The sequence below is a fragment of the Panthera pardus genome, unplaced genomic scaffold (genome assembly GCF_024362965.1).
Source record: "Panthera pardus isolate Hobbes unplaced genomic scaffold, ASM2436296v1 HiC_scaffold_10, whole genome shotgun sequence".
In the NCBI taxonomy this organism is placed as follows: Eukaryota; Metazoa; Chordata; class Mammalia; order Carnivora; family Felidae; genus Panthera; species Panthera pardus.
Window position 1 is genome coordinate 38,687,809 of NW_026526655.1, and position 16,347 is coordinate 38,704,155.

Genomic DNA, 16,347 nt, shown 5'->3' on the forward strand with positions numbered 1-16,347 from the left:
AAAATTACACAGGAGAAAAATCTTGGTGATGTTGGGTTCAGTGATGACTTAGTAGATATAACACCAGAGTATAATCTCCAAAAGAAAAAAAGTTAAGTTGGACTTCATTAAAATTAAAAGCTTCTGGGGCGCCTGGGTGGCTCAGTCGGTTAAGCGATCGACTTCGGCTCAGGTCATGATCTTGTGGTCCATGAGTTCGAGTCCCGCGTCAGGCTCTGTGCTGACAGCTCAGAGCCTGGAGCCTGTTTCAGATTCTGTGTCTCCCTCTCTCTGACCCTCCCCCATTCATGCTCTGTCTCTCTCTGTCTCAAAAATAAATAAATGTTAAAAAAAAAAATTAAAAAAAAAAAATAAAAGCTTCTGCTCTGCAAAAGATAAGCTACAGAAGGAGAGAAAAATTGCAAAAACGTATTTGATACAGGACTAATACCCAAAATATACAAAGAACTCTTGAAATTCAACATAAGAAAACAAACAGCCCAACTACAAAATAAGCAAAAGATCTAACAGATACCTCACCAAATAAGATATACGGTGGCAAACAGGCATATAAAAAGATACTCAATATCATATTTCATTAGAGAATTATAATTAAAACAAGACACCAATACCACCACATACATATTACAATGGCAAAAATTCAAAACACTGACAACCTGCTGATGAGAATGTGGAGCAACAGGCACTCATTCCTAGTTGGTGTGAATGCAAAATGGTACAGTAATTTTTTAAGACATGTGGCAGTTTCTTACAAAGGTAAACAAAAGCTTACCATATAATCCAGCCATTGTGTTCTAGGTATTTATCCAAATGAGTAGATAACATGTCCACACAAAAACCTGCATATGAATGTTTCAAGTAGCTTTATTCACAATTGCCAAAACTTAGAAGCAACGAAGGTGTACTTCAATAGATGAATGTATAAACTAACTGTGGTACATCCATACAACGGAATATTGTTAAGCAATAAAATGAGTTATCACACCATGACAAGACTTGGAGGTACTTTAAAGGCATGTGCTAAGTGATAGAAGCCAGTCCAAAATAACCACGCACGGAATCATTTCAACTATAGCAAAACTACAGACAGTGAGAAGATCAGTGGTTGCTAGGGGCTCAGGAAGAGAGGGGGGCCATTTTTAATCCTCTGTAATCAACAAAGGGTGAATTTAAAATAAATTGTGGACTTAGCTAATTATGATTTATCAATATTTGTTCATCAAATGTAACAAATGTACCACACTAATGTGAAACGTTAATAAGGGAGGAAACTGTGGAGATAGGAAGAACAGGTTTATGAGAACCGTTTTCTGTGTGATTTTTCTATAAATGTGAAACTTCTCTTAAAAAAAAAAAAAAAAAGTCTACTGGGGCACCTGGGTGGCTCTGTCGGTTGAGTGTCTGACTCTTGAGTTTGGCTCAGGTCATGATCCCAGGGGTGGTGGGATCGAGCCCTGCATCGGGCTCCACACTCAGTAAGGAGCTGGCTTAAGATTCAAGATTCTTCCTCTCTCCCCCTCTGCCCATCTCCCCCACTTGCACATACTCTCTCCCTCTCTAAAATTAAAAAAAAAAAAAAAATCACATTAAAAAATAGTCTACTAAAATATCTGAAAGCTAAAAATATGCTAAACATAACACATTAGAACTATGAACAATCATGCTTTTATCAATAATTAGTAGCAAATAAAATATATATAAGAGAATTTTTCAGAGAGCTATACTTCTCACTGTAAGCACTAAAATCCATAACTTAAAAATTAACTTTAGGGGTGCCTGGATGGCTCAGTAGGTTGAGCGTCTGACTTTTGGTTTCAGCTCAGGTCATGATCTTGTGGGTTCTTACGATTGAGCCCCACGTCGCGCTTGCACAGAGCCTGCTTGGGATTCTCTTTCTCTCTCTCTGCCCCTCCCCTACTCATTCATTCTCTCTCTCTCTCTCTCTCTCTCTCTCAAAATAAACATTAAAAAAAATAAAAAACTTTTCTTGAAATTTTTCCTAAAAAGTGTATCTACTTCTCTGTTTTATATAATAGAATATTTTAAATATAATTTGACCCTCTTGATTTGCATTAACATAAATGATTATTCTGTCAGGGAATATTGAGGTTTTTAGGCCAGGGTATGTTGGATTACTAATTCTCCTGACTCTTCTACTGTTTTCAGCTGCCAATTTTTAGTCCAGCAACTTTTAGCAGCCACCTACTTCACAATTCCCAATCTGTTATCCACTAAAACTTAGGTTGAAATGGAGGTTTCAAGGTAAAATTAGATGAACAGGCTTCTTAAAAGCTTTTTGTTTTAAATACTTTAGTTTAAAAGGTCTTTGTATGAAGGTGTTCACTTAGCTCTAGCATATGAATATGTGGTAACTAATTTCCTTTGTAGTTCACAGAGCACTTATTGTATTTCTGGTTGTATGACCATATTGAGGCAAAAAGAATTCTTAGTGTCAAATAAGGGCAGCCACTTTCACTTGAATTTCACGTGGTATATTTTAAAAGTCTTCCTACTACATAGTAACATTTTCTTTTTCAAAGTTTTTCATTTTTTCTACTTTCTTGACGTCCTCTTAGTAATTCCAACACCCCCTCCACCTGCTAGCATCTTTTCTATCTTACCTCTTGAATTCTCAGGTTCATTTTACGTTTTGTAGTCTTCAGTTCCTCTTCAATAATGGCTGCATTCTTCTAAAAGTACAAGGAGAAAAGGTTCTAAACAATCTGAAATGATAGAAAGAAACTGTCTATAGGCACATCAGTTTAAATCTAGACTCCTTCTAACAACCTATAAATGCTATTCTGGGGGCGCCTGGGTGGCGCAGTCGGTTAAGTGTCCGACTTCAGCCAGGTCACGATCTCGCGGTCCGTGAGTTCGAGCCCCGCATCAGGCTCTGGGCTGATGGCTCGGAGCCTGGAGCCTGTTTCCAATTCTGTGTCTCCCTCTCTCTCTCTGCCCCTCCCCCATTCATGCTCTGTCTCTCTCTGTCCCAAAAATAAATAAAAAACGTTGGAAAAAAAAAAAAAAAAAGATATAAAAAAAAAAAAAAATGCTATTCTGAATATGGTTATAAATACCTATTTTGTGTCTGAAGTAATTATGGTGAGATATCTAAAAAGAAGGTTATTTGATTACTTTGATTCATGACTTCTTTCATTTTCCCTTTTAGACCAAAGAAGTGATTAACTTCTTCAAGTGAACTTCGCATTCACTTTACACATAACACTCAATAATGAGAGAACCTGGTATAATTGATAGAACTCTTCCTTACAGGGTATATTCCTTTTGCTTTTTTTTCAAGTATTCTATTTCTTCTAGCCTCAAATATTATCCATGCTTAGGAACTGAGAATCAAAAACACAGCTTTCAGGGGTGCCTGGGTGGCTCAGTTGGTTTAGCATCTGCCTTCAGCTCAGGTCATGATTTCACAATTCATGAGTTCAAGCCCCATATTGGGTTCTCTGCTGTCCACGCAGAGCCTGCTTCAGATCCTTTGCCCCCACTCTCTGCTCCTCCCCTGCTTGCACACATGTGTTCTCTCTCTCTCAAAAATAAATAAGACAACAACAAAAACAAACACAGCTTTCACTATTTATTCTCTTTTACGTCACTATTAATGGCACCACAATCCAAGATGTAAAACCTCAGTCATCTTTGCCTTCTTTCCTACTCTCCGCTCCTGTCCAGCACCATATTCTAGCGTTATCTTTCTTCACAGTATCTTTCTTTTCAAAATGCCACAACCCTAAGTCAGACCTAATAAGGCTTATGCCCCAAATCATACAACTCCTAACTGGTTTCCCAAAACTCTACACTACTGGCCAGATTAGTTTGCCTGTTTTTGATATGTTTCTTCCTTATCAAAAATGTTAATCACCCTCCATAGGATCAAGCCCAACTATTGATTATTCTTGATTTTGAAATCCTCTATGTGATCTCTAACTAAGTTCCAATTTATTTGCCCCAAACAAATCCTCACTGCTGTCAGCCTAGTTTGTGCATTTCCTCTAACTGTACCAGTGGAAAGATCTAAGTTCAAACCTGGGTTAACAGTAAGAAGACAAGGAAGTGTGATCTTAGAGAAAATGAATTCTCTCTGGGCCCCAATACTTTTATTACTAAAATGGGGACAATAATATCCTATGTCATGTGTGTGTTTTTTTTTAATTAAACACAATAACATATTTACCATCTATGATACTGCACAGCCCTAGGAGGTTAAACAAAATTGTTAGTTTATTATCCTACTCTATACGCTTTCCTGCCTCAGTATGTACTCTTTGAAATGTCATCACCTCTCTATCTTAGCTTCTAAAGGTTCAGCTCATGTCTTATCTCTTTCTTGAAGTTTCCCCTTCTCTAGATAGGGCACACTCACCCTCTCAAACCCCCTGAACGTGAAACACTTACTCTTCAATATCCACTGATTGTCCCACACTGCCCTTTATCATTTCCTATGCCCTTATTCTTTCTCTATTTAGTACTTCACATTATTCCTTGTTCTCCCACCTAGCATGTAAGCTCTTTGAAGAGCAGAGACACTACTTCTATCTCTGGACTTTCACTTTCATGTGTATAGGGTAAGGGCTCTATAAATATTACATTACTGATGGCACACAATGGTTTATGTTATCAATGTAGATAACTTTGAAATGTCAAGAATCCTCACATCACCTATTTTTAACTCAATTTTATGGATCTGTTGCCTCCTCCAGTTAACAGATAATAGTGAATCTGTATTTCAGAAATCTGGATTCAAACCTTGGTCTCTGAGGCAACCTCCAGGGTAGCAGTCAACCTTTGTACTTCTTCTTGTGCCTTGTCTTCTTCCTCTTTTACATCTCTTAGTTGCTGGCGCAAATTCATCACCTCAAGATGCAACAGCTTCAGGTCCTTGGTATGCTTCTCCTGTATTGCATTCAGTTGATCCTTCAGAAGAGCTACCCAACAGCAGAGAAAGGTCATTGTGGGGTATAAGCTTAGGAATTCCCTGAGCTTGCACGAAGGGTTAACAAGGCATAAAGAATTAGAAAGCCATAGGATGTACACACCCAAGTTTGGGTAAACAAGATTAGGTAAATAAGGTTAGGTAATTGGGGCAAAGGCCCCCAGTATAGGACAAAGGTATAGGAATGAGGAAATCTCAGGAGGAAAACATCCAAGATGAGGTAAACAAGATTAGGTATTCAGGCGGAAATGCCCAATTTAGTACAATAGCAGAAAGCTGCTTTCACCTGAAGGAAGGACCAAATTAGGTAAAAAGGTAAATAGGGCTATAGGCCACAGCAGGGCAAAATTGCCCAGAGCGCGGCTAATTAGCAAAAGAAAGGTGCCTTGTGGACCCTGAGGTAGCATGCTCTGCACTTCTTGTCCCCCAGGCCACTTTAGGCAAACAGAGGTGGGGCCTCATGTCTGCCCCACAAACTTTCCACCCAGCACCAGGATTTTGTTTTGTATTGACCCAAACCCCTAACACCACAAATCTCCAAAATTCCCTTCTCCCGTTGTATGTTCACAGTTTCATCATGAACCGTTGTATGTTCACGGTTTCATCGTCTCTCTGCACGCCCGTGAAGCTTGTAAGCCTTCTGATCCTAATAAAAACTGAAAAAGGACCCTTACTCGGGGCTCTTGTTCCCTCCTGAACATTAGCCTCTCTTGCATTTTTAATCCTGCATATCGCTTTCTTGCTGAACAAGAGAGAACTCCAGACCCAGAGTCTACAAGCATTTGAAAGCATTTGAAAGAAGATCAGGAAAAGAAAAGAATCAAAAACTCATTAAACACCCATATAGGATCAAAATTTGATGATGCTCTCCTCTCTGTACCTGTTTTCTGTGGATTCAAATCCTTTTCAGTTTGCAGACGAAAGATGTTCATCTTCAAAGACTGGATAAGGCTTTCCAGACGGCACATTCGATTTACCAGAAACTCACAGTTGTTCCACAGAATATCCGTTTTTCCTGAACAAATTACTTCTTTTTGGATAGGACTAATGATGTTCTGGCTCAAAGCCTCTTCTAAACATTTTGGAGCTTCCAATTGGCCTCTGGACAAAGATCCCAATTTAACAATATTATGTAATGCAATGTACTATGATAATCCCAACCATCAGGTCAGTGTAACATTCTACCAAGAATGAAAATTAGATCCTTAGTTAACAAGCATCCATTAGCTTCTCCAAATTTAAATATAGAAGGCACCATTAGGTATTGAGGATGAGACTATTATCAGATGGATAAAGACCACTGATTTTATAATGGTTGTTTCTTTTAATGTAATTTTTTGTAAACTTTTATGTGATACCTAAAACATGATAAATGCTGAATCTATAAACTAAGAATTAATGTTTATTTTTGAGAGACAGAGAGTGCGAGCAGGGAAGGGGAAGAGGAGAGGGAGACACAATCTGAAGCAGGCTCCAGGCTCTGCGCTGTCAGCACAGAGCCCACACAGGGCTCGAACCCACAAACTGTGAGATCATGACCTGAGCCAAAATCAAGAGTTAGACACTTAACTGACTGAATCACCCAGGTGCCCCTAAACATTCCTACTTTATTCTAACATACTCAACATCTGTACAGATTTAATCTTTAAGTGAAGAATTATTCATTTTTTGGTTGCTGTAATACCAATTATAATTATTTCAGGTTTTCAAGAGAAACACAAAGGAAATATGTACGCAATCTTAAAGAAAATCACACCAGTAAATTTGATATTGGCTGCTAAGTCACCCAGATTCTTCAGGCCATTGATAATCCAACTTCTAATGGCAATATCTTCTTTAGCCATTGGGGAAAAATGGTTTTTAAAGACTTAAAGCCTTTCTTTTAATTTACAATAAGTCTGGGGAAAGAAAATGAAAACTATTTCAATGGCATGAATCAAGTTTAAATGTTCACCTTAACTAATATCAAAGACTATTTCTGATTTAAAAAATAAGAACCAAGTTTTTTCTCATTATACAAAAAATTCCATGTTTGTTTTCAATCAAGATTTGAAGGTGAACAGGATATCAAAGTTTGTGTACCTCATTAGCACAATTTAAATATCTATTTAGGGTAGTAGTGGTAGTACCTCTTACACGATAACAATTATCTTGCAAATATTTTCTAATTAATGTTCAAATGGAAACTGTTTTTTTCTCAATTCTTTCATAAACACCTATTTCATCAGCCAAACCATCTGTAATTCGACTCCTTATTAATAACCAGTGAAGCAAAATTCTTCAACTTACAAAGATCTAGTTCATTTTCCACGTGTTACCTTTTTTCACCAAAGTCCAACATTATTAGGTCATCCCTCAGAGAACTGGTCTGTTCCTCAGCTATTCTCATCCTTTGTTGAAGTACCGTGAACGTTTCAGAAGCTGTAGCATTGATGTGGGTTGGAGAGAGGACCTGTCTAGACATTGCAGTTTCCATATGCACCTGAGATTAAAATCACATTATTAGTATAGTAGGTTCTACTATGGTTCAAAACAGTCACTGCCCCTTCTTATGGGAGAATTATACATCCCTGTCCTGTTGAGCTCAGGAACAGCCATGTGTTTTGCTTTGGTCAATTTAATGCAGGTGGAAGCTTTAAGACCCAACTTGTCTTTCATCATCTCCTTCTTTCTCCCCCTCCATGAGATGGGCAACACCCAGACAGGGCCTGCCTCCTGTGCCAAGATGAAGAAGACATGAAGCAGAGCTATGACCCGTCCATGACATCCATGGTGAATGGGCAATAAACTTAATGCTGTTATCATCCACTGAGATTGCTGAGTATTTTGTAACAAACTACTAGTCCGATCATCATAATCTAGTCTATCCTATCTGCTACTTTTAGACACACACTAGGACCTATGACTTGGCTGAGGGAATTATCACTCTTTCATTACCAGCCACTGTCATTTTAACACATTCCCACCTGGGGCACCTGGGTGGCTCAGTCAGTTAAGCAGCTGACCCTTGGGTTTTGGCTCAGGTCATGATCTCACAGTTCATGAGATCAGGCCCTGAGTCTGGCTACACACTGAAGCACAGAGCCTGCTTGGGATTCTCTTTTCTCTCCTTCTCTCTCTACCCCTTCCCATGGCCTCTCTCTCTCTCTCTCTCTCAAAATAAATAAACTTAACAAAGGAATAAAACATATTCCAACCAACCTATCAGAAAAAAAATCCTATACTGAGACTTCTGAGTTATTTATTTATCTCTCTCTTGAGAGAGCGTGCACGCGCAAAAGAGAGAATCCCAAGCAGGCTCTGCACTGCTAGTGCAGAGCCCACCGTGGGACTCAAACTCCCAGAACTGTGAGATCATGACCTGAGCCAAAACCAAGAATTGGACACTTAACCAACTGAGCCACCCAGGCGCCCTCTGAGCAGTTATTATAAAATAAATGTACTAACTACAGCAAAGCAGCAATTTTAAAAAATAATTTGCAAACTTAACTTCATAGCCTAGCAAAGACTCTTCTATAGCTATTGACATAAAATTTCCAGATTTCTCTCCCCAAATTGTCTAAGAGTAAATGGGAGTAGTGAGACTACTTTTTGAAATATTAGTGACAAATGAGACAGAATTAACAAAGAAGAAGCAGTCTTAACATATAAGTGAATCATGGACCCAAAGTTCATGACAAGATCATTGATAGAAAGAAACTTTAAGGACATTTTCCTGCAACTCCATCCTGTATAGACATTTCTATACTAACCAGCCTGTAAACCTTAACCATTACTAGCAATGGTATCCCTATGGAAACATGTTCATAAAGATCCCATTCAGATATTAGGAACACATGTTTTCTCCCCTATTTACTGTATAATCAGATCTCTCCCCCTCACCTCCCAGGCAGTCGAAGTGTCCCAGTCACTGAAGGTCGTCTCCATCACTCAAGGCAAGAATTAAAGAAGTGGGAAAACTGATGGCAAGATTTAAGGGGGCAAGAATTATGGTGAGGAGCTATGAAAAGGATGAGCTTCTTGCCAATATAACAGTGCTACAGCCATCAACGACATATCTTCATCCTGAAATAGCTCTCCAATCACCTTTTATCTTCCTCCCAAAGGTCCCAGAGAATGGCCTATTGTCTTTTCCATCTTCTTTTTTTTAAACTTTACTGAGGAATAATAGAATATAATTGAATATATTTAAAGTGGACAATGTGATGATTTGATATACATATACACTGTAGAATGGTTACCAAGATCAAGATGATTAACACATCACCCCACATAGATAATATAGTTAACTTTGTGTGTTTGTGGGGTAACAATGCTTAAGACCCACTCACAACTTTCAACTATACAACAGATCACTATGTTACCATACTGTACATTAGATCCTCAGAACTTCTTATTTTAAAGGTTACCTACAGAATGGTAGAAAATAATTACATACCACTGATCTGATCAGGCATTAATGTCCAAAATATAACTCAATAGCAAAAAAGCAAAGAATCCAAGTAAAAAATGGGCAGAGGACCTAAATAGACATTTCCCCCAAAGACAATGTACAGAGGGCCAATAGATAAATGAAAAGGTGCTCAATATCACTAACCACCAGGGAAGTGCAAATCAAAACCACAATGAGTATCACCTCACACCTATTAGGGTAGCTATTATCAAAAAGACAGACAGCAAATGTTGGTGAAGATTTGGAGAAACGAGAAGCCTTATACACTGTTGGTGGGGATATAAAATAGTACAGTCATTATGGAAAACAGTATGGAAGTTCCTCAAAAAATTTAAAAATAGAACTACCATATGGTCCAGCAATCCCACTCCTTGGTATATATCCAAAGGAATCAAAGACATCATTTTGAAGAAGTGGCTGCTCACTCATGTTCACAGCAGCATTATTCAGAATAGTCAAGATAGAGAAACAACCTACATACCCTTATCTTTCAACAGGTAAGTGGATAAAAAAAAAATGTGATATATATACATATATATGTGGATGTGTGTGGATGTGTATACTTAATAAAATATTATTTGGCTGTAAAAAGAAAGGAAACTCTGCCATTCACAACAACATGGATTAATCTAGAGGGCATTATGCTAAGCTGAGATAAACAAGACAGAGAAAGAAAGATACTGTCTGATATTACTTATATGTGGAATTAAAAAAAAAAAGGCTGAAACAGAAGAGAATGGTCTGGAGGGGGGGATAAGGAATGATAAAGGTCAAAGGGTACAAATTTTCTTTTTACTCTTATTTTAGTGCTTCTGACCAGGATTTCTCTCTTTTATCCTCCTCTATGAAGTAGAAAGCATTTCTGACACATATAATTTCAATTTTTAAAAAACATTTTCTGTTAACAATCAGTTTAAGGATATGCAGGTAGAGAAGCTCATTATTAACTTCCTTCCATGCTTTCAATTTTTCCTGAAGGGAAAGACAAAGGTACATATAGGTAGTAAAGGGGTCTATGTATATACAAAGATTTGAAGTAAGGTTCATCTATGTTTCTGAAAAAAGCCAGATTTGGAGACTCCTGCTCATGTTACCACAGGAACCAGGATAGTATTTCTCTGGTAACAGAATGAAGAGCCTCCATGAAACTAGGGCTAGGGTTGGGAAAACCACCACTAGTGTGGGGTAGGGAGAAAATGGAACGGTAACAATGGAGAAACACCACATGGATTTACCCTCCATTGCATTTTCTGTCACCTGCTGTCTCTTTACTGTCCACCTAGAAATAAACTAGGCCTGAAGTGAGGAGAAAATGTAGAAGGTGTTTAATAAGGTTTGGGGTAGACATAGTTGGCTCCTTTGTTCTCTCCCTAACAGAAGCTGAAAAGTTCATGTCCCCAGCCTCCCTTGCAACTGGCACACCCATATGACACATTCTGGCCAATGAGGCTTTGGGCACAAAGTTTGCAAGGAGCTTCTGGGAAGGGTTTTGTTTTTGCCATTAAAAAAACTGAAATGATGGCACCTGTCCTTTCTTTCCCCATATGAAGCCCACAGTTTTGAGAGCTCTCTTTGAGTTAGTCATGTAGTACCTCACTTTTAGATATAAACAGCCAGAGATCACCAGCATCTGAGAAACACAAGGAAAAGGTAAGGGAAACTCAGATTAGCCTTTTTTTTTTTCAAAACTTGTAACATCCAAACTTCTTATTTAAGAAAAATAAACTTTTTCTTTTGTTTTAAACACTTTTTTCTGTTGCTTGCAACAAGATTCCTAACTAATACACAGTAGTCCCAGGCAATAGCTGGTGGAGAAAGAAGTAGAAGGAGGCCATAAAAGAAAAGACAAGCAGTGCTGGGAAGTGGGGGGAGGACAACTTCCTTAACAACTTGTTAGGCTGAAGTATCTGGTTATAATACAAAGGATGATCTCTATTTATTTATACCAGAAGCCAAGCACAAAATACTAATACAAACATTAGTCCATTTAGGGGAAAAAATACAGGAAATGGAATACAAGCTTCCCACATATTTTGAATGGGATATAGGTTGCCACCTAAAATTTTTGCATGTAACTGTTGAAAAAAATCACGGTTATGCCGACATGTCCCTAAGGTACCTATATGTATAAAATGTTCACATTTACTTTACAGTATGTAGGCTCTTTCAGACATAAAAACAAAATGGAAAACAATTCAAATTAAATTGCTTCATTTTTTAAAAAAAGAGGAAGTCCATATATGTTTGAGTAAGAATTTGATTTGCATCATCACTCACACCCACTTGATCTACACTGGAGCTACTCAGGCTTCCAGAGATGAAAAAAAATAAACAAAAAGGAAGAAATAAACTTGGCCCCTAGACTCTGAGGGGGAAGAGATTTACAGAAAATTCACCCTAAGGAAGGGAAGACTGAGGTGCCTGGGACAGACTGATGGCGGGCAGGGATAAAGCTTCTTAGTGAACATGGCAGCGTTCTTGAAATATTCTTAGTGAATCACTCATGAACATGATCAAGTCATCCAAGAAGTTGACTAGAAAAGCAAACAAGCCAATCTACCCTTTGGAGGTTAAAAACAGGTGCCAGGATTAGCTGAAAACCATCCCTCCACAAACCTTCCCTACAATAGGAAAGAGAAAAAAAAAATGTCAAGGTCAGGAAAGGCCAAGGAAGCAATGGTAGATGAATAGCAAGAGGGAGACAGCCTTAATATCCACGAGGGAGAGTCCCTGAGTACCTGGGAGCCTGTTAAAGAAAGAGTGAGGTAACTACCTGGGATCCAGTAAATCTGTTGAGTTGGGAGAGACTCTCATTTCACTACAGTTACTCATACCCGTCTGTCTTCCCTTATTTGGCAGGCTCCCACACACAATCCACTGGCCACTTGGCAGATCTTCTGAAGTCATAGCTCAAAAGCTCATAGTCTAAGAACAGTCTTACAAGAAAAGAATATAGCTCCAATTGCTACTATTCTAGCAAAGAGGCTATGGCTTGACTTATGTTGCTTTGCTGCTTTTGAAAAGGTGAAAATATCACTGTAGTCTTGAACCTAAGTCCTGATACTTGATCGTAACAGTAATAAAATCACTGAGATATAAACTTCTAGTTTTTAAAAAAGTTCATTCATAGCTACTTTTAAAAATGTATTATCATCAACTTAATTTAGGGAGAGTATTTCTTTTTTTAATATATATTTTTTTATTTATTTTATTTTTATAACTGTAAATAAGCATATTTTTATGTTTTATATTAAATATAATTTATTGTCAAATTGGTTTCCATACAACACCCAGTGCTCATCCCAAAAGGTGCCCTCCTCAATGCCCATCACCCATTTTCCACTCTAGGGAGAGTATTTCTAAGGAGCTTCTAAGTAGGTTACCTCACTGAAAGGATGGCATGAATAAGACTAATATTATAAGTAATATCCTAGTATAAGCCAGGTAACTGTAAAGGGAATACTTGGGGCTCCTGACTGGCTCACTTGGTGGTGAATGCAACTCTTGATCTTGGGGTTGTTAGAGCCCACATTGGGTATAGAGAGAACTGAAAAATAAATTCTAAAAAAAAAAAAAAAAATAGGGACACTTGCTTCAGTGGACATAGGCTCCATTCCTACACCTGGCAATAGGTACAACTATATGCTGTCAGTTCTAAAATAACAGGCTAGGGACTTGATGTTATCACAACCATTGGAAAATAATGTGTTCAGTAATACTGTCTTCATTCGCTCATAAAGCCAACAAATATTTCCTGAATGCTACCATGAGTTGGAAACTGTTATAGGCACTGGGAAATACAGTAGTGAACAGACAAAATTCCTTGCCCTCATGAAGCTTATATTCCAACTAAGGAGCACAGACATTAAGTAAAATACATAGTTTGTTTATTGCTGATAGTGCAATGGAGAAAAAGTAGGAAAGAGGATAGGATAAGAGCTGTGGTGCTGGCTTTCATTTTAAACAGACTGATCAAAGAAAGCCTCACTGAGATGATATTTCAGCAAAGACCTGTGAAGGAGGTGGAGGCGTGAGTCATGTAAACATCTAGGGGACAGAGAAGTCCAGAAAGAGTGAACGATGAGTACAAAGATCTTCACAAACAGTAAGGAGGTCAGTCTGGCTGGAGAGGAGTAAGGGAAGTAGAGAACTACAGGAGGTGAGGTCAGAGGGTAATAAAGGGACCAGATCATATTAGGCCTGAAAGGCTATTGGAAAGATTTGGTCTTTACTCTCAGTGACTCTCAGAGCCATTGGAGGGTACAGAGCTGAGGCGTGCTGTGATCTAACTTACTTTAACTGGATCACTCTGGATACCCTCCCACGATGGTAGGAGGACAACCACAGAAGTAGGAAGACCAGTTGGGAAGCTGCTACAATAATCCAGGCAGGTGGTGCCACTGGATAGGACCAGGGTGATAGATAGCAACACAATAGTAAGAAGTGGTCAGAGTCCAACCATATTTTAAAAATTGGTTTTGCTAATGAATTAGATATAAAACATGAGAGCAAGGAAGCAATTGGAAGATGGTGCTGCCATTTATTTAGACAATAGAAGCCCTTCAGAAGAATTAGCTTTAGTCGGAAGATTGAGTTGTTTTGGAAATGTAAAATTTAAAACCGGAAAGACGACCAACACGACTGAACTTGTAGATACAGAGTTCAAGGGAGAGTTGTGGACTGGAGATATAAATTCTTAAATTCTCAACACACATGTAGCGTGTAAAGGCACAAGACTGCCTAACAGAGAACAGAAAGGATTAAGGGATCTAGTCCTGGGTGCTCCAAGACTCACAAGTCAGGGACATGAGGAGCGGGTGGGTGTTCAAGCCAGACTGTGAGCTTCTCCCCAGTAGGGTCAGATTAATCCCTATCTTCAGAGCCTAGCACAGTGCATGGGACACTGTAGGTGGCAAACAAACAGGAGGAAATTTCGGAAAAATTTAACGAACGTGTATTCTGTCCAGGCACTGAGGAAATTTCAATGAACGAAAGCCAATTCCTGACACCTGCATTCTAATAAACAGATCAGGGAATATAACCGGTGTTATAATTAATTAATTGTAATTAAAAACAAACAAACAAAAACGTCAAAATGGCTTTTCTAGGAACCGATAACCTCCAGCCAAACAAAAAGAAAAGGTGGTGTTGGGGCTCATCTGGAGGCCCTCTCTGGTAGCTATCCTCCTTCCCTCAGCTAGAGCCAGGCCAATGCAAACTTTGCTCCTAAACGGTTTTCACTCGCATCAAGCACAGAAGCGCCGTAAATCAGGGTCCCGACGTCCAGAGGACGAGACTAAACTCTGCCAGGGAGGACAAAAGGCAAAAGGGACAGGTGATGGTGGTCTTATGTGAGCTGCCAGCTCTCCCCCGCGGGCCCAGCACCTCCGTTCCCGGATTAACCGGTCCACGGCACGGTCGCCCTTACCCCACAGTCCATCCGTCCGCCTGTAACTCTGTCCCGCAGCAGGTAGGCGGGTTTCCATGGAACTAAACGCGCTTTAAACCAACCCGCTCCGGCGCGGTAGCTCCTGTACGCAGGCGCATCCGTGGCAGCGCATGCCGGGAATTGCAGTTTTCCCGGCCCAGGAGGGCCCTCCGCCCGGGGCGGGACCCAGGCCGGAATCCGGCCGTGCGTAAGGAACGCTCAGCCCCGTGACCCCGGATGACGACAGGGCTCCATTGTGCTCGCGAGCGAGGCATGCCGGGATATGTAGTTTCCTCCCACTCAACCTCACGGATTGTCCTGTCTACTTTGCAGAATTACTGGTTCTACCCGGGTGAACCGGCGGCACTTAGGTAATTTGGCAAACATACCCTGTAACAGGAGAAATCCATGATTAGAAAATGATTTTAGTTTTAGGAGGACTAAAGTAACAAGTAACTTCTGAACGATAAGAAAATACAACAGCCTTTGTTAATGAGCATTAAAAAAATATTAAAAATACAAACTCAAACATTCTTCTCTCGAAGGAAAAGCCAAGGGCCTCTTTATCCTCGTCCATGGCCAGACGGAGAGTAAAAGTCATGTTTTCTGTTCGCTTGTCTTTTGTTTCATCAGCATAATCTATTTCTTGCCTTGTCAACCGGGAAGTGAATAGGTATTTCTAAATAGGGCTATAAATAGCTAAGAAAGAAGAAAGATTTGAAAATAATACTGCAGCCGTTTTAAAGTTGTTTTGCTGTAAGGCTGGGAACTCACACTTGATGAGAAGCCTCCAGTGAAAAGACAACATGGCTTTGCATTTAGGTAGCTGAAGAGAACACCTGTTACCATCATCAGGGCAATTAAGGCGTTTCTCTTAATCTCCTTGGGGGCGCAGCTGAGAATAACTTTAGCCCTCAAATGAATGCAGTCAAATTCCAGATGAGTCCTCATTTGCTAAGCAAGTGCCTGACTGAAATGATCTGGCTATTTTGATAATTCTGATAGCCAAGCTTCAACATGAGATAGAAAGAATGTCTATCAAACCACAGCTGTAAGATGTATTCATTAAACTGTGAGCCCGTCTGGTAAAAGAGAAATGAGCCCTGCATACATTATTCAGGTGGAGGGACCAAATAAAGCTTTTTTTTTTTTTTTTTTTTTTAACGTTTATTTATTTTTGAGACAGAGAAAGAGAGACAGAGCATGAACGGGGGAGGGGCAGAGAGAGAGGGAGACACAGAATCGGAAGCAGGCTCCAGGCTCTCAGCTATCAGCCCAGAGCCCAACGTGGGGCTCGAACTCACTGACCGCAAGATCGTGACCTGAGCTGAAGTCGGATGCTTAACCGACTGAGCCACCCAGGCGCCCCCCAAATAAAGCTTTTAATAGGAAAAGTGGGAGAGTACTTTAGAGCATCAACACAAAGAGCCAGTTATTCTCTCAGTATGTACATTTTCAATGATGTCTGATTTATCTGCGGAGATGAGCTATATGTGTATGCCCTCCACAGATAGCCAC

At 39.5% G+C, this 16,347-nt stretch overlaps 1 protein-coding gene across 9 annotated transcripts in view; it reads right to left on the reverse strand.

Annotated features, from left to right (window-relative positions):
* CCDC150 (coiled-coil domain containing 150) overlaps positions 1 to 15,104 on the reverse strand; it is a 96,679-nt gene extending 81,575 nt beyond the window's left edge. For 5 of the 9 annotated variants that reach the window (XR_002074798.2, XM_053906690.1, XM_019428327.2 and 2 more), the window contains exons 1-5: positions 14,913 to 15,006; positions 7,267 to 7,430; positions 5,829 to 6,049; positions 4,762 to 4,940; positions 2,622 to 2,690 (exon numbers count right to left, since the gene is read on the reverse strand). Coding sequence is in view for 8 of the 9 variants with exons in the window: in XM_053906690.1 (XP_053762665.1) it covers positions 2,622 to 2,690; positions 4,762 to 4,940; positions 5,829 to 6,049; positions 7,267 to 7,430; positions 14,913 to 14,948 (669 nt within the window). In the remaining variant the exon portion in view is untranslated. Of the gene's footprint in view, positions 1 to 2,621; positions 2,691 to 4,761; positions 4,941 to 5,828; positions 6,050 to 6,704; positions 6,847 to 7,266; positions 7,431 to 14,829 lie in introns of those variants that run through there. The other 4 variants (XM_019428325.2, XM_019428328.2, XM_019428330.2 and 1 more) reach the window with 4 other exon arrangements.
* Between the last annotated feature and the right edge of the window lie 1,243 nt (positions 15,105 to 16,347).